The sequence below is a fragment of the Eupeodes corollae genome, chromosome 2 (assembly GCF_945859685.1).
Source record: "Eupeodes corollae chromosome 2, idEupCoro1.1, whole genome shotgun sequence".
Lineage (NCBI taxonomy): Eukaryota > Metazoa > Arthropoda > Insecta > Diptera > Syrphidae > Eupeodes > Eupeodes corollae.
The window spans coordinates 113,082,176-113,109,073 of record NC_079148.1 but is presented as its reverse complement, the minus strand read 5'-3'; the positions used below and the strand labels follow the sequence as shown (position 1 = coordinate 113,109,073).

At 32.4% G+C, this 26,898-nt stretch overlaps 1 protein-coding gene across 1 annotated transcript in view; it reads left to right on the top strand.

Annotated features, from left to right (window-relative positions):
• Positions 1 to 26,898, top strand: part of LOC129945191 (titin-like) — a 270,413-nt gene that overhangs the window by 116,325 nt on the left and 127,190 nt on the right. The window contains 1 exon segment of the mRNA XM_056054849.1: positions 21,923 to 22,342. Within this exon segment, the coding sequence (XP_055910824.1) occupies positions 21,923 to 22,342 (420 nt within the window).

The following is a 26,898-nucleotide window of genomic DNA, read 5'->3' as shown; positions in this document are numbered from 1 at the left end:
CGTGAAGTGAACGTTCGCCAGTGGAGAAAGTGAACTTTTGACATTGCTCACTGGTACACACTTGTGAGTACACGTTGTGAAGCTTCACCAACAGTTCCCGTACATTTTGCACGTGAATTGCCCCTGAACGAAAACTCTCCACTCAGATTCACGAGCAAGTTCACGGGTGAACCAAAAACTGAAATTTGTATGGGTTCACGAGATGGTTCACAAGTATGTACTAGGCTTTATAGTCAGAAGTAGGAAGAAATATAGACCAAGCTGCTGTTAATAAATTGACAATCACCTTATGCGAACACACTCATGTATTAACATTTTGTTTAAATGACTTAACATTTACTTCATTTACTCGAAAACAAAATAATCTGAAATTAATCATAAAAAGTATTTGAATTTATTTTTTGATTTATTTTGGGTTTTTAAATTGGTGCGGGTCATTTTTGGCGCCCTGCCGCGGTCTTTTTTTTGGGACATTTTTGTCAAATCTATCGTTTATTATTTAGTTATTTACAAATCATCATGGCAAGTGATTCGATTGAACAGCACCTTCAAAAGATAAAACTTTATTATAAAAATGAGTGTTCGTTAACGGTAGACGCGGTTGACCTTCACAGTCGACTCTTCAACGTTTGGTGGCCAAATTTGAGACGACCGATTCAGTAAAGGAACGCAAGATCGGCCCAGAACATCACCGCGGCCCTTGAAAAAGTATAGCAGAACTCGCAGCAGTCTATTCCTTGCAGTGCCCAATAACTCGGATTTTCGCAGACTTCAACTTGGGGAATTTTGCGTCAGGACTCAGGCATACAAGATCCAACTGACCCACGAGTTCATATTTCATGACCAAAGACAACGGCCGGCTTTTGTTCGCTGACTGAGCTTCGAATCGTTTGGAAGAGGACCCCACTTTTGGCCGAAAATCATCTTTAGTGACAAGGCTCATTTTTGGATGAATGGCAGTGTTAACAGCAAAATTGCAGTGTATGGGACTACACCAACCCAAGTGATAACGCGTCCTCAAAAATGTACAGTCTGGTGTAGGTTTAGGGACGGCGGCGTAGTTATTCCGTACTTTTTTGAAAACGACTTTTGTGAGGTGGTCACCGTCAACAGCGAGCGCTACATAACTATGATAACTAAATTTCTTATGGCCCAAATTGGGCGCAAACACCCCTACATATACACACAATTTCTACCAGCCCTTATTGAAAACCCCTATTTCATTCAGTTTTTAATAGTTTTAATAATAGTTTAGACGCACACTAAAATTAATCACAAGAATTTGAAAACTTTTATACAAATATATAAAAATTCCTTAGTCTTTGTTCTATCCCAGCTGTTGCTTCCTTACCAACCCCTGATTTTTTAGAAAAACATTATGAAAACAAAATTAAAGCCATTCGAATTTTCTATAAAACGTATCCAACATATGTTTTCTTTGGAAAACATGATTTTTGTTTTATTTTTACTTTACTAAAACTTGAGATAAATCAAAGTTGATTATTTTTCAATCAAAAATATCGAAAACTTAAACTCGATTTTTCGACGTTTTTCAATTTAACTGGAAAAAGAAAGTCAAAATAACAATTTAAATCCTTTTTAAATCAGAACAATTATTTTAAATCAAACGCTTAATGTCGCCATCTATGAGATAATAAATGCTACTACGAACAGTTACATATTCCACTAGATGTCTCTCTAAAAGCTTTTGTTTAAATCAGTTCTTCTCATTTCCCCCACTCCCCACCCAACATGTTGAAAAAAAATAAAATGTTAAAACAAAACAACAAACACAAAATTTCACTCACCAACTAACACCGATAAATATTTTCAATATATCTGCTTTACTCTTTTTCTCCTTCCTGCTTAATCGTCCATCGTCTTTCTTTGATTTTTGTATATTTATTTAATTTGGCACGCGAACAAAACTTTGTGTGTTAATTTTCAAACAATTTTTGGCAGCATTTCACTTTCAAAAATTTAAACAAAAAGAAAACATTTCCCCCACACGCTTAACCGTGTCGCGCAACTTTTTTGTTTTGATTTTTAGTTTTCAAAAATTAAAATAAAAAAGACAGAGACAAATAGTAAAGATCGGTTTTTTGACATTGTTTTGCTTACTGCTGCCAAAACTGTTACCCAAATATATTCCCTGTCAGGTTTTTAAAGAAAATAAGATGAAAGTCAACAACGATGAAAGAGTGAAAAAAGCAGAGGATTAAAAAGACACTTTGACGAGAAAGAAAAAGAGTCCTAACCCTGACATTGGGCGCCATCAAGATTACTCAAAATTCAACAAAAAAATATTAAAATTTTTAAAGACAGAAAACAATTTACCGAAGGGAGAATGTTCAAAATGATGTTTTTAGTTTTATTAATCAAGTTCTTTTGGGGGGGAGGGGTACACTTTTCTGTGAGAGTTCTCTCTTCAATGGACACTGCACTTAAGCGACGTTGTAGGTTTTCAATATTGGAATGTATCTATTATATTTTTATAATTTATTTTTAAAAAATAGAACACACAATTTATCGAATAGGTTTTTCTAAGGTGTTCAGATGGAAAACATTCGAAATTTATCATTTTTAGATCTAAAATAAGCCAAAGTTGATTCATGTGAAAATAGAAAACAAACCGATGATACATTTTTAACACATCATATGGAATTTTCTATAATTATCTTTATCTATGTAAGTGCCACTTAGAATTGGTAAATAACCAAAAATATATTATCGGTCAACAGTAATAAAATATATTTCCTTCTTTTTTTAATAAAAACGATTTCTTCAAAAACTGTAAATACGATGATTTCGTCGTTAATTACTTTTATATATCAAATGTAAAAATTATTTATTTTATTACTTTGGACTGCATTTAATTATTTTTTGATTTTAAGAGAAAAAATTGAAAATTATGTTTATATTTTTCTTTCTCCAAAAATCTATTTTTAAAAAAGTAATATTTTTCCATTTTTTTGTTGATTTTTTTTTATATCTTGCATGGTCTGGTGAAATTAAAAGATGAGTATATTTGTCACACTGCTAATCAGGGCCGGTTAAAATATTAACTGGGCCCTGTTTACAAAATTAAACATTATTCATATTGTTGGTAGATTGGCTTATTCTAATTATTAGTTCAAAAAAAAATGGGGTGGCGCAACAGTCCGTTGTGAACCAGGGCCTAGTGACTTACAACTCTCAACCATTCCTGTGTGCGAGTACTGTTGTCAGGAATGGAAGGGACCTACAATTTAAGGCCGAATCCGAACGGCTAGTTTGAGAAAGCACTTTTTCATGACAAGAATTACTCTTGAAGGATTTGTCAATTCCTCGCAAGAGGCAGTACCCGCGAAAATTATTATTTTTTTTTTTTTTTTTAATTAAGGTGGCACAGGCAGGGATTGAACCAAAGACCCCTTGCATGACAGTCCAACGCACTAACCATCATGCTACGGGTACTAATTATTAGTTAGTTAATTTAAATTTAGTTACATTCACGTTGATGCATTGTTCAGTTAGAGAACCCTGACAGAAACAAACCTATCAGCTTATACTGATAACTTTAAAATGGATTTTACCAATAATCAAATTAATAGTGGACTTTAAAATTTGAGAAAAAATTACCATATATTTTAAGGATCGTATATAATAAACTATAAATATTAAGTAAAATTTTATGATTTCCAAACATCAATTTCAATTTCACACAAATTTTAATTCCAACATAAAATTTAATTATTTGTATTTATCTAAATTTTTTGGTTTGATTTTTTTTTGATTTGGATAGTAACATAAATTTTAATATTTTCTCAAAGTACATATTCTCTGCCGTAATATGTGAACGTCTAAAGCCAATCGTCAAAAACCTGAAAGGTCTTTATCAGTGTGGTTTTAGACCAGGAAAGTCCACAGCCGATCAAATATTCACATTACGGCGGATCTTGGAAAAACCCAAGAACACCAAATCGACACCCAATATCTTTTCACCGTTTTCAAGGCCGCATAAGACATCATCTACAGGGACGGTCTGTATAGAGTAATGCCTAGTTTTGGCATCTCTGCCAAACTCGTCCGTTTATGCAGGATGACCATGGAGAATTCACGCTGCTCCACAAAGGTTACAAACAACTTAACGGAACCTTTCGATGTCAAAAAAGGATCGTGCTTGAAAGAAAAGTGCAGAGCTCACACGTCAACACTAGAGGCACTATCTTTCAAAAGTCTTTCCAATTACTGGCATATGCTGATGACATTGACATAATCGGAAGAACTCAGCGTGATGTCAATGGGGCTTTTGTGAGTATTGAGGCAGAGGCGGCAAAAATGGGTTTAACGGTTCATGAGGGTAAAACAAAGTACATGCTGTCGTCTAGAAAGGACATACAACACCGACGTCTTGGTCAAAACGTCACAATCGACAGACGTAACTTTGAGGTAGTCAAGGACTTCGTCTACCTTGGCTCCGCTGTAAACGCAGAAAACAACACCAGCGCTGAGATCAAACGCAGAATAACTCTTGCTAACCGCTGTTTCTTTGGGCTAAGAAAGCAATTGAGTGGTAAAGTCCTCTCTCGAAGGACCACTTTATGACCCTTATCATCCCCGTCCTGCTATATGGTGCAGAAGCATGGACAAAAGCGGATAAAAGCACCTTGGATCGTTTCTAGAAAAAAGTTCTTCGTGTGATCTATGGTCCCGTATGTATCGAAGGGGTGTGGAGAAGAAGAAAGAACGACGAGCTATACAGCGACATTGACTTAGCCAGGAGGGTAAAAGTCCAACGACTAAGATGGCTGGGTCACGTAGAGCGCATGGAAACCAATGCTCGGCCCGGAAAGCCTTCGAATCCACCGCGGATCAGGTGGCGCGCATAAGTGGAAAGTGACCTCACCCAACTTGGAGCGGGACTCAGGACTGTAGCGCCACCTTTAGTAAGTTAGTAAATAAGAATGAAGGTTAATAAAGTTTTTTTTGTAGTAAACGGTATCTTAAATAATATGTTTAAGTTATAACAAAAAAGGAAATAATTAAATACATCTTAAAAAAGAACAAAATAAAGTAGAATTTTTAGAACTATTTCAAACATTTTTAAAAATTAGTTAAAAATTAAACATAATTTAAAATAGTTTTTTAATTCTTTTCTATAGCATTTTAAATGTATTCAAATTTTGGTTTCGTTTTCTTTTTTACATTCCATTTTTTCTGCGATCCGCCTTAACTGTCTACAATCAAATTTTTGGATTATTATTTTGATCGATTACTAAGCTATCAAGCAAATTAAGCATGAAGGTAGAATTTTCTTAGAAAAAAATATTATTTTGATTTATTTGTTAAGAGAAATGTCAATTTTCTTAAAATGGTTTCAAATGTTAACAACGCCACTTTTTAAAGAATGAAAAAGTTTCAAAAACTCTACCTGTATTTTTTACTTTATCATTTAATTACGCTCTAAATATTGAACACTAATTTTTAACAATTTTGAGTAGTATTTACTTCTTGATTTATTAAAAAGCTCTTAATGGGTTTTTAAGATCAAATAAGTTTGCAGTCAATATCCTCATTATCTCTTAAGATACGACGAAAATCATTACAAATTTTAAGTTAAGCTGTTTTAGGTTTGCATTTCTTGACTTACAAGCAGCTCACAACAGTAGATCCCTCTTAAAGTCATGGATTTAAGTTCAAGATTTTGAACTAAAACTTTTGGCCGATAAAAAGTCAAGTCTGTAGTCTGAGGGGCCCTTCATACAATTTTTGAAGACAAAATTGGGGATGGTGTAAGCGAGTTTGTCTCAAGTCAAACTTTTTCGATGAATTTTCAAAACCACTTAAAAAATTATCTATTATAAATTAAATTATTTAATTGGAATGTTTGTTGGCAATTTCTGTATGCAATATAGATCAAAAAATAAAATTTATTTTGTATTTAATAAAGTTGAAGTTTGTAACTTTGATTTGGAAGTAACAAATCCAAAATAAATAGACTTAAATCTATAACCTAAAGCCTCAAACACTGTGGGAAAAACAAATTTCATATACATTTTATCTTTCACTATTTTGTTTACATAAAGACTGGTGCCGCCTTAAAGTCGAAAAATATTTATTTTTTGTTGACATCCACTATGTTTGCAAAAATCGAATTTGCAAATTCTTTTCTGTGTAAACATTTTCTTCAACACTTATGGATTTTGCCAACAAAACAATTTGTTATAATTGATTTTTATTTCAAACATTTTTGAGTTATGACAAATGCTTATTTTTGTGTGACCATATATTATAATGGACAGAATTTTTTATATTTAAATGAATATCAAATTACCGAAAACAGAAAAAAGAACATCTGTCAAAATTATTAAACAAATGAAAAACAAAACAAAAAATACTAACAAAATCATTAAGCACTTTGCTCGTGTGGATGCCATCAAAATGTCTATAAATATTTTTTTTAATTATTTCCCATTTAGTAATGTATTTATTTTTTTTTTCAAGAAAAAAAACGAATATTTTCAAAAAGATCCAAAATGAGAACATTCTTGATTTTCTTATGATTCAACGACATCGCAATTTCCTTATTGTGATCTCAAAATGTCTCAGTACTGATGTGGACTGTCATCGATTTTAAAATTAAAACAAAAGTTCGAGCAAAAATTCAAGAATTATGTCAACACAAAATGAATCAATTAGGATATTTTTGGAAAGGAATTTCAATGCAGTAATCCAATGCACCAAAAGTATTTTAATTATATTCGTTTTATTATAATTGATGAATGATCAATATTTCAACTTGGATGAAAGCCCAAATTTTCTGTCTGCATTTTCATGTGCATCCAAATCCCATTCAAAAACACCAAAATGTCAATTTTCTGTGGCAATGGTTTTTTCAATTTGTTCAAAAAACAAAAACAATTAAAATCAAATCGAACGAATCTTAGAGCAAATAAAATGACACAATACAACAGGTGAGTAATACACGATGAACCCAGGTGTTCGTATTTTTCTTTTTCTGCAATTTTTGCAATTTTCTGAAAATAGATCTTAAGGCTAGAAGACTATAGACTATAAAGGTGGGATGAATCACATTTAAAAATACCTTTGATAAAATAGTTTTAGAATAATGAATTTAATATTTTTTTCTTGTCATACAAGGATTTTATATGAAAGTTTTGTCATGATTATTTTAATAGACCAATTAATATTCGAGTTTGGTATTTTTTGTACTTTCTATTATTTCATTGCTAAATTTGTAAAACCTTGTTGTTTCGATTAATGGCAATGTGACACGTAATCATTTGTTTAAAAATATTACAATTAAACAGAAACAATTTATAAACATATGATTTCACAAGAGTATAATTTATCACACGTGTTATATTTTGACAAGGATTTGTCGTTAAGATGAAAGAAAACAAATTGTATTTTTTCAAAAGTATTTTATTTCTTCCTTTTGTGTTTCTGTCAACAAATTGTTATTTTTGTATTGTCTGCATTTTCTTGCCACATCCATTAAGCTTTTTAATGAATTACAAAGGGAACTTGAGATTAAATTCAATTTCATAAATGTTACAAAAAAATTTTAAATGTAGCACAAACTGATTTTAAAATATTCTTTGGAAATGAATGTTGAGAAAAAGATTTAAATAATCCGTTTTTTAATTTAGTACAAACATTTTTTTTAAATTTTGATTTGGAAACTTTTTTTAAGTTAACATAAGTTTTTAAGTTTTGATCGCATCATATAAGGCAAATAATTAAAAAAGGAGATTTAAATTATGTATCACGATGTTTGTCTGCACGGGCGGACTTTAATACCCTGTGCAGTTTGATCTAACTTTAAAGGTAGGATAGCTTCCCAATTTATGATCGCAATATCATTTTATTGCAAATGTTGTCTATTATTTGACAGTCACAGTTATCTGTTAGCTCCAAACGATTCTAACAGTTGTCAAAATTTGTTGACTAATTGGAGTAAGAATTCAGTAGATGGCGCTATATCAAACTTCCTAACGTTTCATATAAGCTACAATTTAATACCATAACCACCACATGTTGTTGGAGCTAAAGTTTGTGTTAAATATATTTTGCAGTAACACCAACCGCAGCACTGGAAGTGCTTTTAAACCTAACACCACTTGACATCTTCTCTAACAAGGTGGCTGCCAACTCATGTGTAAGGCTTAGAGCCACCTCTCAATGGACCAGTAACAATACTGGACATACAACCATTCTAGACAATTTCAGATCTATCCCAGATCGCTTAGACTATACCACCCCAAAAATGGTATTTGGTAAAAGATTCCATGTGTCCATCCCTTCAAGATCCTCCTGGGAAGAAGAGAGACCCCTGGAAGACGATGCGGTACACTTCTATACTGACGGTTCAAAGACCGATCACGGAGTTGGAAGTGGTATCTTTTCAGAACAACTGAATCTCAGTCTATCCTATAGACTTCTTAATCAATATAGTGGATTCCAGGCAGAAATAATGGCGATTAAAGAGGCACTATTCTGGCTCAAAGAAAACGTTATATCTTGTAAGGATATACGAATCTTCTCGGACAGCCAAGCCGCTCTTAAATCTCTCGCGTCTGTCTCCACAAACTCTCGAACAGTCCACGATTGTCAATCATCTCTGAAGGAGATGACGGAACAGTTTAACATTCACCTCATTTGGGTGCCGGGCCACAGAGACATTCCGGGAAATTGCAAAGCCTATGAGCTCGCCAAAAACGGAACACTTCTGCCTTATGTTAGACAAAAACATAACATAGGAACACCACTTGCTACATGTAAATATCTTCTCAAGCAATATGCTTTAGAAACAACAAATACTAGATGGTCACAAAGTACCACCTGCCTGGCAACCAAGCAAATATGGCCAAGTATTGACTTAAAACGGTCAAAAGGCTTGATATCACTAAGCAGACAAAGTATAAGCTCTGAAGTTTTGCGGAAGAGTTCAATTATAATTAAGGATAAGTACAGAATATCTCACAAATATTTACTCGAAGAATTGGATATCGGTGGCGCTTTCTTATTTTTGTCTGCTGATTTCCGCTAAAACTTACCAGTCTTATATCGCTCTACTTTCGTGGAAGAGATTAATAATTGTTTAAAACAATCATTCTTATGGCGAAGTGTTGAAACACTTCGATTGACAATTACTGCACAGTTCTTCAGGAAAAAAATTCAATGATACAGGAATTTGTCCAGATATAAAGAGTTATTACTTGAATCATAACTGGCTCAATAATGGGGCTATTTTAGCAGCCAAAATTTTCCATGTTGACGAAATTAACTTCGAAATTTAACAGTTGTTACCAATCTTTTATCTTTGATTAAAGATTGGGTGACCTATTATTCTTCTGGATAATTTGAGCCCACCTCAATTATACAACGGTACACGTTTGGTTATTTAAAAAATCCCCGGAAATATTCCTGAAGCAATCATTTTAACTGGAAAAATTAAAAGAAAAGTTGTCCTGTTGCCACTTATTCCACTGTCAGATTCTACTATACTCTTCAGAAGGTTAAAGTTTTTGCCATGTCTATAAATAAGTCTCAAGGCCAAACAATGTCCATTTGTATTTACGATTAGGAAAATCCATGGGCACCTATTTGTTGCATATTCATGTGTTGGAAAACCGTCGAACCTTAATGTGTTAGCCAAAGACAGGCTAACCAAAGCCCAAGGTCATCATGTTTTTAGTGTCCCTGTTTGATGTTCTCCTACCATTCCTACCGTCAGTTTACAACAATGTTATATGACAAAAAAAAAGTTAGCCACAGCTACGCGTGGCCAGTTCAGCTTGTAGATTATAGATTTGATTTCAAATATTTTAATACAAAATCACATTAATTTCAACAGTGTTTTGGACAGTATTGTAAAGGCTGCAATTAAATTTGACATCCTAATCAATATAAATGTATTGATGTTGTTTGACTTTTCCTTTCTTCGTATGCCAAATCTCAAGAATGAACAAAGACTTCGACTTAAAATAAATGTATCGACCGAAGATAACATAGAACTTGACAGGAAGGGCTTTACAAAAAAACACGTCTACTTTTAAAAGCAATTTAAAAAACAGGCAGAGATATGACCCATTGATACCCTTATAAAATTTCAAATTTTTATTAGGACTTTCATTTATAGAATCAAATACATATAATAAATTATATCTTGCGACGTACACAATTATTTTCGAGGTAATATCAATTCTTGTTCGTAGAATATGGAAAGTGACAAATATTTTTTTTTTCTCAGTTTTAAGTATGATTTTTGTTAAGATCATAACAATTCTGTTTGAAGCCACAAAAACCACCACCACTTAATTGAAGTTCGTGAGGTATTTGAGGTCAACCAAAATTGTTAACTTTTTTTGAATTTCTTTTGTAAGAAAACACAAAGATAGTTTTGAAACTCATTTCCACACATTCGATGTTAGTTTTATTCTCTGCCACACGAAATTTATTTGAAGTCGATATCCCTGTCGGTTCTTCAGATATAGCCTACGAAAATGGTGTCCTGGACGTATGGATGTTCTAATTTACACTCTCAGGCATCTCTCTAAGGATCATTCATTATATTTCTAATAACCTTTAAATGTCAATATACGTCAAAATTTCAAATTTGACAATTTGCATTTTAGAAAATGGCTTAGTCAAGAAACAACAAAAATATTTTAATTCGGAAAATTTATTTAAACCATAAATTTAATCCTGATAGTTTTTGGAAGAAGAAAACATGTTGGTACTCCAACTTAATGACTGATTGCATACAAATAGTAATGAGCCCATGATAATTGTAAACATATTTGCAAAACTACCTCAAATATGCTTTTGTAGAATATAATACTATTAGTTTTCCCAACACATCTTCCACTGTTTTAAATTTTCCCCACTTAATTTTTATCAATTTCGTTAAAAGTGAATATACTGTCTTTAATAAAATCCTACAACTTGGCGAATTTTGTAATCCTGGTCCCGGCGACGGTGTACCATCATCCATTTTGAAGAAATGTGCTACGTACTTAGCACATGCGTTATGTGTTTTTTTAACACGTCTCTAAATAACTTATTATTTCCTTTTATCTGGAAGATCTGTTTTATAATACATGTACAAAAAAGGGTTCTAAAAACGAAATAATGAACTGTCGACCTATTGCTCAACTATCTGTGATAAACTAACCAGCTAACTAAAATAACCAGCAATGTTTTGTTAAAAAGCTTACTGTTAACAGATTGTATCTCAACTGATTTCAGCAAGACCTTTAACAAATTATGTCATAAGACATCACTTTTAAAACTAGCACAGCAACGACTATTTCTTGAACTGAAGCTCCTGAAAGATCAACGTACTAGTGTTAAATTTTGTAATGAGCGTTCGGATTCATTTGTTGTGAATTTTGGTGTCCCCCAGGGTAGCCATCTTCGTCCTATACTATTTGTTTTATTTATAAATGACTTCGTTTCGATCATAAAAAAATTTGTCTGTCCTAATATATGTTTGTATGCTGATGACATTAAAATTTACAAAAACAATTAACTCAATATCTGCCTGTCTTCTCTTGCAAGAAGGTTTAATATTATTCATTCATTCTTACAAAAAGCAAACTGAACTTGGTTTGCTCATTTTTATATTATTTTCAACTTCTCTTGGTTATTTTTTTGTTTCGGCTAATGAAATGTTGGTAATATTTTAAGTAAGTAAAGATGAAGATGTGTTTTGGCCATTGCTGATACGACCTAATGAATGACTTCTTCTTTTAATATTTTGATTGACAAAAAAGACTTAAAACTCTCTTACAGAATTTTCATAAAACCAAACATTTTTATCCAATGCTCTTCTTTTTGGTATAAATCTTTTTACTTAAAAAAAAAACATACATAAATGTTTTCAAACACAACTTTGTTTACCTACTTGAGTTTTTCGCGAAGTTCTGCAGAGAAAGAAAATACTTAAATATTTTCTTAAATCTTATTTATTCTTCCTCTTTAAATCATTTCCTATAATTTTGAAATTTTCTTCTTGTATAAATGTATGTGCATGAATGTTTCAAAAAAGAAATAAAACTAAATACTTTCAAGGTCTCGCCTTAAGATATATGTTTGCTAATTTTTAATAACTTTTTAATTTAATATGAGTTAAAAGTGTGTATGTTATGTGTATCTGTATATGACTTTAAAGTTTAGCAAAATAAAATTTCATAGATAAATTCTTTCTTTTCTATATAGATACAAAAATACCTACCTTAATTTTTGTTTGGCTAAAATCCAAATATTCAATTTCTCTAAGTTCGTTGTAGGTGTGAAGTGAATTCGATGATTCACAATGTGATAAAATATTAATCACAATAGACCACATTAATATTTAAGGTGAAATGAAAACATAAAGAGAGGATTTTTGTTTGCGAAATGAAAAGTCACCTTGTCGCCTGTTCTTTTTCGAAGCACTCTATAATTTCACCAAAGGACACATTATTCATTCAACATATTTTGTTCGCCACATAATTTTTTTCAAATTTAATTTAAATTAAATTGTGCATAAGAGTACCTATGTTTTGAATTTTATAAAGACGAGTCGATATTATTACAGAAATTAAAATTTACAAAAATTGTCACTTTTCTTGCCAAAGTTCATGTTACGCAAATTAGAAGTGATTTTATTTTTATTGACAAATTGTTTAAATGATTTAATAGTTTTTACCCTGTCTGTTTAGTTGGTGGTGCTATTTTAGTTCAGAAGTGGCCTCAATATGATTATTCTCAGTTGAATTCAACGCATTTTTTTTGTGGTACCATTTAAATGTATCTAAATGAAAAATTCAAATCGTAAATAGGAACACATTTTTTTAATACAATTTAAACTTCACACAATTTTGATCAGACCTGTTTTTACTTTCAAAAACCTAGATATGTCTCTTCAAATTGTAGAAATTTTGTATTTGGTTTCTTTAAATTAAAAAAAAAATAAACAAAACACACAAAAATGCTTCGAAATCTGTGTACGTGGTTTTATTTATTTCTAAACAAATTAGAAGAAAATCTTTTTAAAATTTTAAAAGGTACTCTTGACTTTTGTAAGGAAAATTTGTTTATGTACATATGTATGTACAAGAATTAGAAATTAAACAAAAAAAAAACAATTTTGAATCATTTAATTTTGTTTTATTTTATAGTGTATGGACAAATAATAACCTATAAACGGTGCCCTAAAATATTTATTCTAATCGAAAATGTAAAAATTCTTTTCGCCTCGGCCTCTAACAAATTTTGCATGGTTTTGAAATAATTAATTTTCGAATCGAACGTATTTGCAAAAGTAAGTTGTTTAAAATGCGAGACGTAAACAAAAATAAAATTTAACTATGTTATTCTTCCGCCAACATCTTTAGCGGCCTTAAATTGCCTTCCCAACAAATAATATTGTATAACCAAATATATGCTAATTATAATGAAATGACTTCCAGTGCAATTTATCTTAAAAAGTAAATAATTTTGACATTTGAGTTATGAGTGAGATATCAGAAAAATATATTCGTTTGGAAGGCCGTAAGATCAAGAGCATCTTTCAAATGTCCATCGCGTTACTAGCGTTTCTTCATGCGATGCTTCCGAAATATTAAATTTTCAATAACTCTGAAGAATTGATCAGGCTTAATTTGCAAAATTTCGATTTTTTGTTAGCGACAATACTTTCCTAGACAGATCCTGCGTTTTCTAACTTTATATGAAACAGTTTAAGTATCTTAACACTTCGTTTTTGACATCTCGTAAAAATATTGTTTACTTCTTTTTATAATATACAGGGTTATCCACTACAACACTACACTACATCATTTAAATGACAACCACGTGAATTGATGCAAGCATCGATTCTTTTGAGGTTATTCTCGACTACTTTTTGATACATATTCGGAGGTATCTCAACCATAAATTGACGAATGTTGGTTTTTAGGTGCCCAAGAGTTAATTTTTTTAAGTTGATATCGCCACGACGACAAATTACGCTGGAGGGAAAAGTCTCTTACTTTAAAGCTCGAACATATTCCTCCCGAGTTGTGTGGCTTGTGGCATCGTCTTGTTAAAACCACATATTCTCTAAATCGTATTCTTCATTAGTAGGCACACAAAAGTCGGTTATCATATGACCATAATGCTCCGAACTGACGGGGACAGTCTTTCCATCATCGTTTTCGAAGAAGTAAGGTCCAATTACACCTCCGGACCAAAGAGCGCACTAAACTGTGACTTTTTGTGGATTTAATCGCCTCTCTTCAATAACTTGAGAAATCTGCTTCGTCGCTGATGAGAATTCTGTTCGAAAAATCACCGTCCACCGCCTATTTTTTGTGTGAGCTGCACTTTATATGGATGTACACATAGTCCAAAAAGTCTCCGTACAGCAGCTTTTCTTTTTTTTCGATTTCGATTCGGGATAAAATATTTACTATAGCAATATATGAAAAATGGGTTTTTGGAAATCACAATCACAATTTTTTTTAAATTTGATAAACAGTTGAAGGTGGGAACTAACCTTTTTTCAATATTATCACTTAGGTTCTTACATTTATTCCTAGTACTTAAAAAAAAAAACACTAAAACTAGAATGCTATACGGAGACTTTTTCCACTAGGTGTAGGTTTAGAACCAAATGCAGTGTGCCAATGTGCCTGTGGCAGAATCACTTTTTTCATAGTAAGTTTTAACAATTTGTATGCGTTTTGCGATTCAATTTCGCATGTGTCAGACTTTCAATTGAAAACAAAAGTTGCTTTAACAACTTAGTTTGACAGATGTCGAGTTCCTGCCCTATTGAATTGAATTGAGGATTAATGCGTTTTTGCAAAACTCAAAGAACCACTTAAATTTTTTGCAAAACTGAACAGAATTTGAATGGTTTCGCAAAACTCAACAACTTTTTTTCAGTTTTACAGATCTCAAAAAATCTTTATAGTCTTAAAACTCAACACAATTGTATTTAAATCGGTTCATCCAACGTTCGCCTTGAAATTAAAGACTTTTCCCCGATCTTTAAATGGCTACATCGCAAATATCAAGTTGAATACCTTCAGGTCAAAAGAAGATACTGACTGCAAACTTATTTCATTTTATACAATGTTGTTAATATTTGATAAGACTTTAGGAAAATAAAATTGACAATGTTTTTTTTTTAAAGAAAACTATCCAATTTGTGAACATAAAAACAGCTTAATCTTTAATTTTTGATTGCTTCATTAACTTTAACTAAATATATTTTGAGAATTTAAAATGGAAATATTGCGAATGCTCTATTGTAACATCTCTTAAACTTCCATAGTTCCAATGTTTTAAGGTTTCTTGAATCTAAACATGGTTTTGTTCGAGATATCGTTTTTCGTAGACCACATATCTCAAGAATACGTAGCGAAGTCGATGTTTAATAAAATATTTTCCTTACAAATAAAAACTTTTAAAAATAGACAGAGGGTGTTTTTCTTCTATATACCACACTTAAACAAAAAGTAAACATTTTGGTTGAACCCAAAAAATCTCACGAACCAACTTAAATATAAATATCTGTATCTGGGAAACACTCCCAAGTTATCTCGGAACTCCTACAAAATGCCTTAAATAGGCTAACAAAATGGGCTAAGCAATGTGGCTTGGACGTCAATCCACATAAAACAGAACTAATACTCTTTTCGAGAAGGTATAAAATACCTCAGATTAGCTTGACCAAGGAATACCATTAAGCTTTTCCGACCAAGCTAAATATTTAGGCCTAATTTTAGACACAAAACTAAATTGGAAGGCAAATATTGATGAAAGTGTAAAAAAGGCTACTGAAGCGCTTTTTACTTGTAAAAAGGCCATAGGATCAAAATGGGTCTTCTCCCCAAAAATAACCGACTGGCTATACACTTCGATAATCAGACCGATACTCATTTATGGAGTTGTCGTATGGTGGACCGCATTGGACAAGATTGTAAATCTAAAGAAGCTCATCAAAGTCCAGCGGTCAGCAGGTATGTGCATCACAGGAGCACTTCGCTCAACACCAACCGCAGCACTGGAAGTGCTTTTAAACCTAACACCTCTTGACATCTTCTCCAAAATGGTGGCAGCCCATGTGTGAGGCCTAGAGCCACCTCTCAATGGAACAATAACAATATTGGACATACTATTATTCTAGACAGTTTCAGATCTTACCAGATCGCTTAGACTATACCACCCCAAAAATGGTATTCGGTAAAAGCTTCCATGTGTCCATCCCTTTAAGATCCTCCTGGGAAGAAGAGAGACCCCTGGAAGACGATGCGGTACACTTACAGACGGTTCAAAGACCGATTACGGAGTTGGAAGTGGTATCTATTCGGAACAACTGAATCTCAGTCTATCATACAGACTTCCCAATCAATATAGTGTATTCCAGGCAGAAATAATGGCGATTAAGAAAACGTTATATCTTGCAAGGATATATGAATCTTCTCGGACAGCCAAGCCGCTCTTAAATCTCTCGCGTCTGTCTCCACAAACTCTCAAATAGTCCACGATTTTCGATCATCTCTAAATGAGATGGTGGAACAGTTTAATATTCTTCTCCGGGAACAGCCTAATGTTAGACAAAAACATAACATAGGAACACCACTTGCTACATGCAAACATCTTCTCATACAATATGCTCTAGAATCAACAAATGATAGATGGTCACAGAGCACCACCAGCCTAGCAACCAAGCAAATATGGCCAAGCATAGACTTAAAACGGTCAAAAGTCTTGATATCCCTGAGTAGACAAAGTATAAGCTCTATAATTGGAGTAATAAAAGGACACTGCCTCATAAGAAGACATGCTCTGAGGCTATTGGTCTACACAAATGACTTGTGTAGAAGATGCATGGACGAGGAGGAAGAGGAAACAGTCCAACCTCTTCTATATACATGTCCAGCACTCTCCTTTAGAAGGAATAACTTTCCCGGTAATCCCTTCTTCGACAAAATGTCTCTCTAACTTCATTAAAAGTACAAAATGGTTTGTTTAAGCTCATTACTCTCCCATGAGTAACCTCATTAGTGGTATCACAATGGGCCCTTGAGATCTAGGTGAGTCAATGACATCTGGACAGCTACTCCAACCTAACTTAACCTAACTAAAATATACATATGTTTTAAAAATACTAAATATGTTCAAAATTAAAACTTCACTTCAATTTTATTTCATCTTGTACAAAAAATTGTTGTTACTGATTTTTGTAATTGATTTTTGGTTAAAATATCATACAAAAAAGCAATATTGACTTCAACCAATTCCATCTTGTACAAAATATTAACATTTAGCAGATTTCTTAAGAGATATCATAATATAAAATAAATCAAAGTTATACCAAACATTTTACAAAAAAACAGCCTACATTTCAATTGCTTAATTTTTTTAATTTCTTTCAATGGCAACTTTAAAATTCTTATGAAATATTCTTAAAATGTTTGTGTTTAAAGTTTAATAGACTAACTGTTGATTTGGAAAATATCATATACGAGCAGGCACTCTTCGAGAGTTCAATTTTCTTTATTTCACGATAGTTTGAAATGAAGCACATCATTTCCAAGTAGACCTCATCATTTTCATTCAACCCAATAATTTAAAACTATAAAACTGTTATTTATTTATAAACATAATGTTTGTCTTCCAATGTACACACACACAAAATAATACTTAGTCGATTTTCTCTACCTAAAGCAAAGATTCTATATTTCAAATCGTTGACAAATTTCACCACAGAGACTGCTTTTCATAACCAAAAAGAAAAATAATATAAAATCATAATATACCACTCCACTGTTTAAAAATATCCAATTAACTGATTTTAAATCACTCCCACGTTTGATAAAAAAATTCAAAATCCAAATAAAATAAACTGAGAATAAAAAACTCCCGCTGTTTTTATTTCGAATTTAAAAGACACAAAATATTAATGTACACAAATTCACACAACACCTTTAGATCAATGTCGTATTTCGAAATAAATCCTTATAACAATTTTAATATTAAAATTATGTTTTATTTGATTAATGAAAGGTGAATCTAATTGTCAACGTACAATGTAAAGAAAAAATACGGGGCCATTGTGTAAAATATTATTTCTTTTTTTCTTTAATAAAAATGCATTTTTCTTGGCTAAATGGATCAAGTTTCCGGTTGAGCAATGGCGGCATCAGCTTCAGTGTCGGCAGCGGACGCATTTGTTTAGAATAATTGTCCAACATATGTCAGTTTTATCTTTGCAGCTGTTTAGCCACCTCTGTCGCGTCTTCGTCGTCGTCGCTCGTCCGGTATAATTTCCTCTTGTAATGACACAAAAATCATTAGATGCTAATTGAAAGAATTTTCACTGCGCAATAAATGCTGAATATCTGCATATTTAAACAAATACAGTTTAGCTGGTATCTACATTATGTATATTTTTCTGCTTCTCATATTAATTTGGATATAAAATATTGTAAAATGTCGGAAAAGATTTTCATGCATCTTTTCAAATTTTCTTTATTAGGGCCAGGTGTTAGAAAACACTGCACCACTCAACTTCTGGTTAATTTTCTATTTTCAATGCCAAATTTTATGAATATCGTTTAGGAAAACAATCTTTTTGAATAAGTTGTATTTTGTAGAACTTTTGAATATAGTCTTTCAAAAGCCAGTCCATTACAATAGATATGTACAATAGATATTCTATCCACAAGAGCAAAGAAATAATGGACGATATTTTGATTATCACGGAAGCGGAACAATTAAATATACAATATGGCAAAATTTCAAACCAAACCAAAACCTACACACGAGTTTTTCACCACTCGAGTTCTGTATGTTTATTCAGTTAAAATTTACTGAAATGTAAATAATTATTGAAGCAATGAGGAATGTTTCAAGACAAAATTTGATTGTTTTTGGAAAACCAGACGTTCAAGATAAATAATTAAAATTTTCAATTGTATCAGTCTTTAAATGCAAAGATCAAGTTGTGAACAATTTTCTTTGATTTTATATCAACCATTACAGAGATTATTTTTGTTGATATTTCAAAACTTTTGTACAAAGTCAAAAACAAAATTCTTTTAATAATTTTTGAAGACATCAAGCATTATGACTTCCAAGTTATTTTTTTAAATTTTGAATTACATGTTGTTTAATTTTTTGAAAATAGAATTTAATAGAAAAAAAATGTTTAAAAGTTTTACAATTATTACTTTGCCCTTTCACTATGACCTTTGAGTCGTTGGCGACATTTTGGTTTTACATTTTTAGTGTTTTTATTGATTAAAATGAATACAACATTGGAGTCAATGCAATGAGAGTGCTAAATATTGTCAATAATCTTTGGAGGAAACTGAGTCTGCTTCCATTGGGTCCAACGAGTCGAACGTTGAAAACGTGTCACCGGTGGATAATTTAACGATGCCCTATGAATTCTTTTCATATCTACGTTAACGATACAGCAATTGTAAGTAAACACTTCGCTATCGATTAGCTATCGCTTGAATTTAACTTCAATTTTGTGCAAAAAATCATGTTTCCTGACTTGTTGCACTTTCATGTGACTTTCATGAACGCGAAGATTATTATCGAGAAGTTAATGCATCCACAAGCTGACAGTTTTATTAGGATTGTGGACTACATATTTTTTTTCAAAATGAACCTGCAAGCAACGTTTTGAATAACTCGCTTTGCGGTACAGAGCCATGTTAAAGGTGGTGGCGCAACAGTCCGTTGAGAACTATTGCCCATATAGCGACTTACAACTTTCAACAATTTCCTTGTGCGAGTAATGTTATCAAGGATGGAGGGACCTGTAGCCTTAAGCCGGATCCCAACGGCTAATTTGAGAAATCACTGTTGGAGAGTTTGTCAATTCCTCACAAGAGGCAGTACCAGTGAAAACAAAAAAATGTTTCAAGTTGGCACAGGCAGATATCGAAGCCAAGACCTCTGGTATGACACTAACCATCACGCCATCGAGCAATATTACAAAGCGTTTTTTGTCTTAAATTGAAATCATGAGTTCGAAAAACTTTCATTTTATGCCGGATAAACATCTGGGCGATGACAGTTGCTGCGATTTTACCACTTTGGACTTTTTTTAAGATCCGAGAACGAACTATGCTATTGCTTACAATCTGACAACGAATCAAGGACATATGGCTTATATCTTGCTATCAATCTGTGAGCTTACGAGTAAGTCCGAAACGATCAACAAAATGGGATTGACGTTATTCAGTTTAAAGCCGGTCAAGGCACCCATTCTAACGAACGTTTTGTTGTCTAGTTTTATATTTTGTTGGTTTTATTGCATAGGTATTTTAAAAGAAATATGTATTCTGCGCTCTCTTAGGGGCCAGTTAAAGCTATCATTGAAATCGATCCGAAAAAAATTTCAATCGATATTTAACTGTGTTTGCCTTTGATACTGATTGATCAGAAATCACACAAAGAATTTTGTTTGGGGAAAAAAATCAGCAACTGCGCATTTATTTTTCTCTAAAAATGTATTTTTCTATTTTTCAGGACTGAAATTCATTTTTCTGAACAGCTGATACTTTTATGTTCAAAAGTGAAACGAATAGTTCCACTAATCTGTGTTCCAATTTCTGTGGATATCAATCAGGAAATTTTTTTTCAATGACAGACATTTTTAACGATAGCTATAAACGACCTGTCAACAAAATTCCAATGTTTGTTTTCAATGATAAAAACCAATGAAAGCTATAACTGATGCCTTTAGATACTATTCTCAGAGGCCAAATTTTAATAATTAACGCATTTCCGGAAATAAAGAAAAAACACAATCAAATTCCTTCTCGAAAAGTGGTTCAAAGATTCGATCTGGAGTTTGTGAAATAAGTTTCCTCACAAACAACATCCTGCTGAAAAGAAAAGTTCATTTAGGCGTGATAAAATATTCTGTAGTTTGAAACGATTCTCAGACCAATTCGAATCCTACTCTTTTGCTGCTAAAAACGTCTTAAATTATTTGCATCAGAAACACGATACTTTAAATTTCCTTAAAACACTTTCGGGCTAACGAATAAGTCACTGCTTAAAAAGTACTTTGCTTATTTACAAAAGCATTACAGAATTGAATTGTCTTATTAACTTCACATAGGAAGTTATTTTAATGGGTCCTATTTGTCAAATTAAAATTTTTGACATTTCTCGACGTTTCAAGGTCCCTAGGGTCAAAATTAAAGATTTTTAGAAAGATGTACGTGCGTGCCTGGTTACGTTCGCGACGTTTTTTCGTCGTCCATAACTGACGAACCAATAGAGATATCGACTTCAAATAAACTTTGTGGGTGGTTTTTTGCCATAGCAAATTAATTTATTTCATCCAAATTTAAGAACTGCTACTAAAATTGGTAAAAATTTGTTTTTGACTAAAAATTTATTTAACAAAATTAGATTTTCAAACTAAACTATTTTTTGATATGGAAAACATTGTAGGTAATTTAAATTTTTTTTAAGAATAATATGCAACTGACAACTTTCTTACCCCAACATGAAAACCTACAAACAAATCGACGGACGGTATGGGAAGTTATCAGTGTGGGTCGCATCCCAGCCTCTTTTTTTGTATGAATTTTGAAAAAAAAAAATAAAAGTTTTTTAATTTAAAAAAGCAAGAGTTTGTTTGCAATTCCAAAGCTGTCTATATTTAAATACATTTGTTCAACTCTTAAAAATATCCTTAGTAAAATTAATTGTTGACTTCATAGCTCGTGCTTCTGAGTTACATTAGGTATCATATAAACGCAGTTGTTTTCATTATACGTGTTATGTGTTTTAAAAAAGCTTTTGCAAAATTGTCAAACTACATTTCTCCATTCTTCTATACAAAATAAAATTATTTCCTTTTTCTAATTCCATTTTTTCTCTTTTTTCCACTCTTTCCCATCAGATGACACTAATTCAACAACAACATCGTCTCAATCGCCAACACAAAACGGAGGTGATAAAAAATCATCCGAAAAAGTAGTTGATGTTGAAGTTGAAGTTGAAGTTGAAGCAGAAAAACAACCAACTATCACACCATCACCTACCGGATTACGTACAATTCTTAAAAGTGACACAATAAATACGTTTCAAAAATGGCAAACAAGAGTTGAATCGGTCCGTTATGTGACAACAAAGACCTTCGCAGTTCCTGGCTATAATAAAACAACAACATCAACGACAACAACAACAACTCAAGACAAGTCAACATCTCCTATTCCACCATCATCATCACCATCATCATCACCATCATCATCTTCGTCGTCAGAACCGCAACCGTCCAAAAACAACAACAACAACCATAATAATATTGGAAGTAATCAAAGTACGTAACAAAGTTTCTATTTAACAACACTCATAAGTATCATATTTCTAATAGTTTTTCCATAAAAACGCATACGCCTGTCATGATTCTTACCACTTACCATATACCAAAGACTCCATCTCCTGGGCTTCATTTCGATTTGATTTTTTTTTTGTCTTATTCGTTTAGTCTTAAGTTCATGATGTGTGGCTCCTGTTTAAGGTGGATTTTACCAAAATCTGGATTTTTCGAGAGGTAGACTAGGGTACAAATTTATACCCTAGAGGAATTCAAAATATTGTATTCAGCGTATCCCGAAGAGAATGGTCCAAACTGAATTTGGTGAAAGGCCAGATTTATCTCGAATCATAATGGTTTTCAAATAACTGCTGTTTTAATGAACTTTTTCTAAAAACACCAACTTTTTCACTTACCCTGTCCGAAAACTATTATTGTTTTCACTTTTGTGTTGCTTAAAAATCTTTATAATTCAGGATGATTAAAAAAAAAAGTCATATTAGTTTGGACTTTCCTCTTCGGGAAACCCTTTTAACATATAGGAAAACTTATATCAAATTCTAACTTTAAATTTTAAGACTGTCAAAGACAAAGAAATGTCAAATAAAGTTGGGAAGAAAACTTTAAATTCAGGGTTGGCTAAAAACTAACGTAGGGATGTATGAACCTCCCTCTAAGTAAACTTTTATGGTCTCATGTTTTCTTCACTTGTGACTTTGTATTGATTTGTCATTTTTAAAACTTCTTGGACTTGGTAAAATTCACCCTATTTACAGGAAACTAATATACAAAAATATACTTTGTCTCACGAAACATCTCTGCCTCTATGTGTCTTATCCTCTGCTACTTATTTTTTATCGGTTTTAATGAAAAATTTTCTTCTGCATTTATATTAATTTTTTCATATGTTTCTAACCACATGCCCAGTAAAAAAATATTAATCTCACTTACTATTACATCCGTGGGGGTAATTTGAACTCCCAGTTGAATTTTGTTTTTGTATACTGCCAGGAAAGCACATATAAACATCAGCCACAATAACAATCGGTTCATTGCATCTGGCACGATCCATCTGACTTCTCATGATGTGGTGGTATTTTTTTAAAGAAATTAAATTAAAAATGAAATTAAAAACAAAAAAAAAAAACAAGTCCATCTACAAAATGTCACTTCATCCATGTCATTAGGCACAAATTTACGAGTTCGTAACGCATCCATAGCTAAGAGTAAAAATAAGTTGGTAGATTGCTTTTCTAGGCTCATCCATTTATGAATGATGGATGCTTTGGCAATTGAGAAGCATTTTTTGTGGTTTAACCAATGTAATCAAATGTCTGCAGTTTTTCTTTTTTCTGTTTATGAATTTTTTCCTTTATATGATGCTGAAGCTTGGAATAACTTATTTTGTGATTTAACCAAACAATTTTAAAAAATAAATTTTTTGATACAATATAATCCGAGAAGTTGAGTTGCATTTAATGATTTAATATTTTTTTTTCTTATTTTAAATAGACAATATATAATTAAAATACTTTTCATTTTAAACTACGTTAAAATAATTTCTTAGAATATACATAATGTACAGTACTGGCCAAACCATTAGCAACTAAAATTACCTCCATCTTTATGTAATTGACAAATTAATAACATAAACAAAACATGTTTTTTTTTGTTTCTAAAAATTAACACATCATATATTTACTTCGAAATAGACCACAAGAGAAAATAGTTTTCATAATAGTTAGCACAATTAACCAAATTTTGTATTTGTCAAAACAAAGGCAACTTGTTATTGCTTTTTGTGTTTTTCTTATTAATAGAGGAAAGTTAGGCTTGTAACTACAAAATCCATTGCTCATATTAAAGCTGTTAGCAAACAAGTGCAACTAGGGCCTCACCCAACAAACTTCTCCATCCCGCTCGGTCCCTAGCTAGATGTCACCAGTTTCATGCTCCGTGTTGGGTGAGGTCCCTTTCTACTTGTGCGCGCCACCTGATAAGCGGTCTTTCTCTACTGCGCTGTCCTGTGGGTGTGGATTCGAAGACTTTCCGTTCCAGCCATCTTAACCGTCGGACTTTTACCCTTCTGGCTAAGTCTACGTCGCTGTACACTGTACAGGCAGTACAGCTAGTCGTTCTATGCATACGGGACCGTAGATCAAACGAAAAACTTTTCTCTCGAAACGACCCAAAAATGGGATGTTTTTCAGGGCATGGCCTGGGACCGATTCACACAAAATGATAGTACAATGGATCGTTTTATGTACTGTAACATTTTCCAAATATAATGCTGCCACACATTGAGTATCAGTTGCCTCTATAATGGATATTTGAGCAGGACAACGACGCAAAGCACACGTCCAATACGGTTAAGACGTGGTTTCAAAAAAACCTGATTGAAGTGTTACAATGGCCAGCACAGTCCCTAAATCTCAACAACCTTAGAAAATGTATGGGAAGTTGTAGATCGGCGAATTGTAGGGACTAATTGCAAAATTAAAATGATCTGTTTGATCAAATTAAATAAGTTTGCGAAAGTATCCCAAACATTATAATAAGAATTGTGCTGAAGCGATTAAAAACAAGGAGTTTGTTAGCAAATACTAGCAATATTTTAGCGAGACTTAAAGAAAATATGTATTTTTTAAAAGAACTAATGAAGCTACAGTTGTGTTCATAAAAATAGCAGTGCTCTCCAAATAAAACAAAAAGTCTATCAATATCAAAGTTATAATATATTTCATTAAACTTCTAATAACAATTTAAAATATTTTATTAATAATAACAGAAAAGAAGTATTATAGATTTTTTACCGTCAGCTTTGTCATAGTAAAAACCGTTTTTTTAAATATATGGCTGTTCATAAAAATAGCAGTGCATGACAAAGTACTGAAAAACTGTAATAAGTTATATGAAAGTATACATAATTATAATGTTAGCTTGCAATTAGTTCTTTGTTGCATAACCATTGTTTTTTTATGATTCTTCGCATCTACGTGGCATCGATGCCCCTGAAACCTGACACTTCTTGACTGGCATTGCGTTCCACGAATCACGAACTGCTTCCCACAAATTTTCGATGGGGTTAAGGTCGGGGGATTGAGCGGGCCACTCTATAACGGATAACTTCTTCTGCGCAAACCATGATTTTGTATTTTTTGACTTATGATTTGGGTCATAGTCTTGTTGGTATACTCAAACCAACGGCATTCACTCTTCAGCATATAACCTCCTCAAGAATTTTCACATACTCGGTTACATCCCTTATACCCTCGATGGGATAAATAGGCCCGACCCCGTTATATGAAAAAAAAGCCCATATCATAATTTTTCCTCCACCATGCTTCACTATTTTTATAGTGTACCGTGGATCGTTTGCTGCATTTTAGGGCCTTCTCACATATTCTCGACGACCCTTGGACCCAAAAAGGACGACTTTGCTTTCATCGCTCCACAGAAAATTCCGCCATTTCTCTTTTACCTAATCTGTATGCGCTTTAACTTTATTCTTTATTTAACTCCATTCCCTTTGTCACATGCCTCTTGTTCAAGAATGGTACCTTGAGTGGACTTCGGGCTGGTAACTTCGGGTAAAAAAGACGTTTTCGTATTGTGAGAGCGTTAGCAGACAGTTAAAGTACATTTCTTATTTTCCTAGAGCCTATGGAAGGGTTCTATTGTGCTAACTGAACAATTTTGTCTGTCAGTTATTTCAGTAGTCATCCTTTATGGTCCTCCCGTTTTCGGTTTGTTTTGCCATTTTAAGACATAACTGACCATTTTTGCTGAGCAGCCTAAGATGTCTTGAAAATTTTGGAAGTTTTTCCCTCCAAACGCAGTTTTCGAATTTCTTCGGTGAAGTGTCTTGACCGTCCCATTGTTTATTTTTGAACTAATATTTATTAATTTTTTATATTCTAGTATGTTACAAATAACCAAAACTTTACATAGTAAAATATTTACTTACCGAATTATAAAACAAAAATCATTTTTAACACTATTTAATTATTCAATCAAAAGCACTGCTATTTTTATGAACACTCTATACCCAGAGAGTTTGAAATAATGTGTGTTCACTGGGAAAAATAGCGTATAACTTCTAGCTAAAAGTCTCTAATATGAAAACGAAAGACCGTTAGCTGCAAGTAACATGTACATTTTTTTCAAGAATTTCCTTTATTTAAATAATTGACAATCTAATAAAATGTGACCAGCACTGCTATTTTTATGAACACAACTGTATATTTATTGAACTATTCAAATTGTTTTAATTATTTAATAAATCTAGACATTTAAAGTTTCTTTTGTTTTGGCCAACACTTTATATTGTGTTAAAGAATCTAGACTTCAAACAGAAAAATTTTAATTTGCCACCATTTCTTAAGCAAAGTAATTGCAACTTTAAAAACTACAGTGGCCAACTACAACTCTCAGCTGTCAAACAGTTTTTAAAGTTTTTCAATACTATCCCATACGAACTGTGGCGCATTAAAATTGTGTTGGGTCACTTTTAATGCATAAAACAAGAATATTACCTTCTTTTGCTTTTCACAATTAAA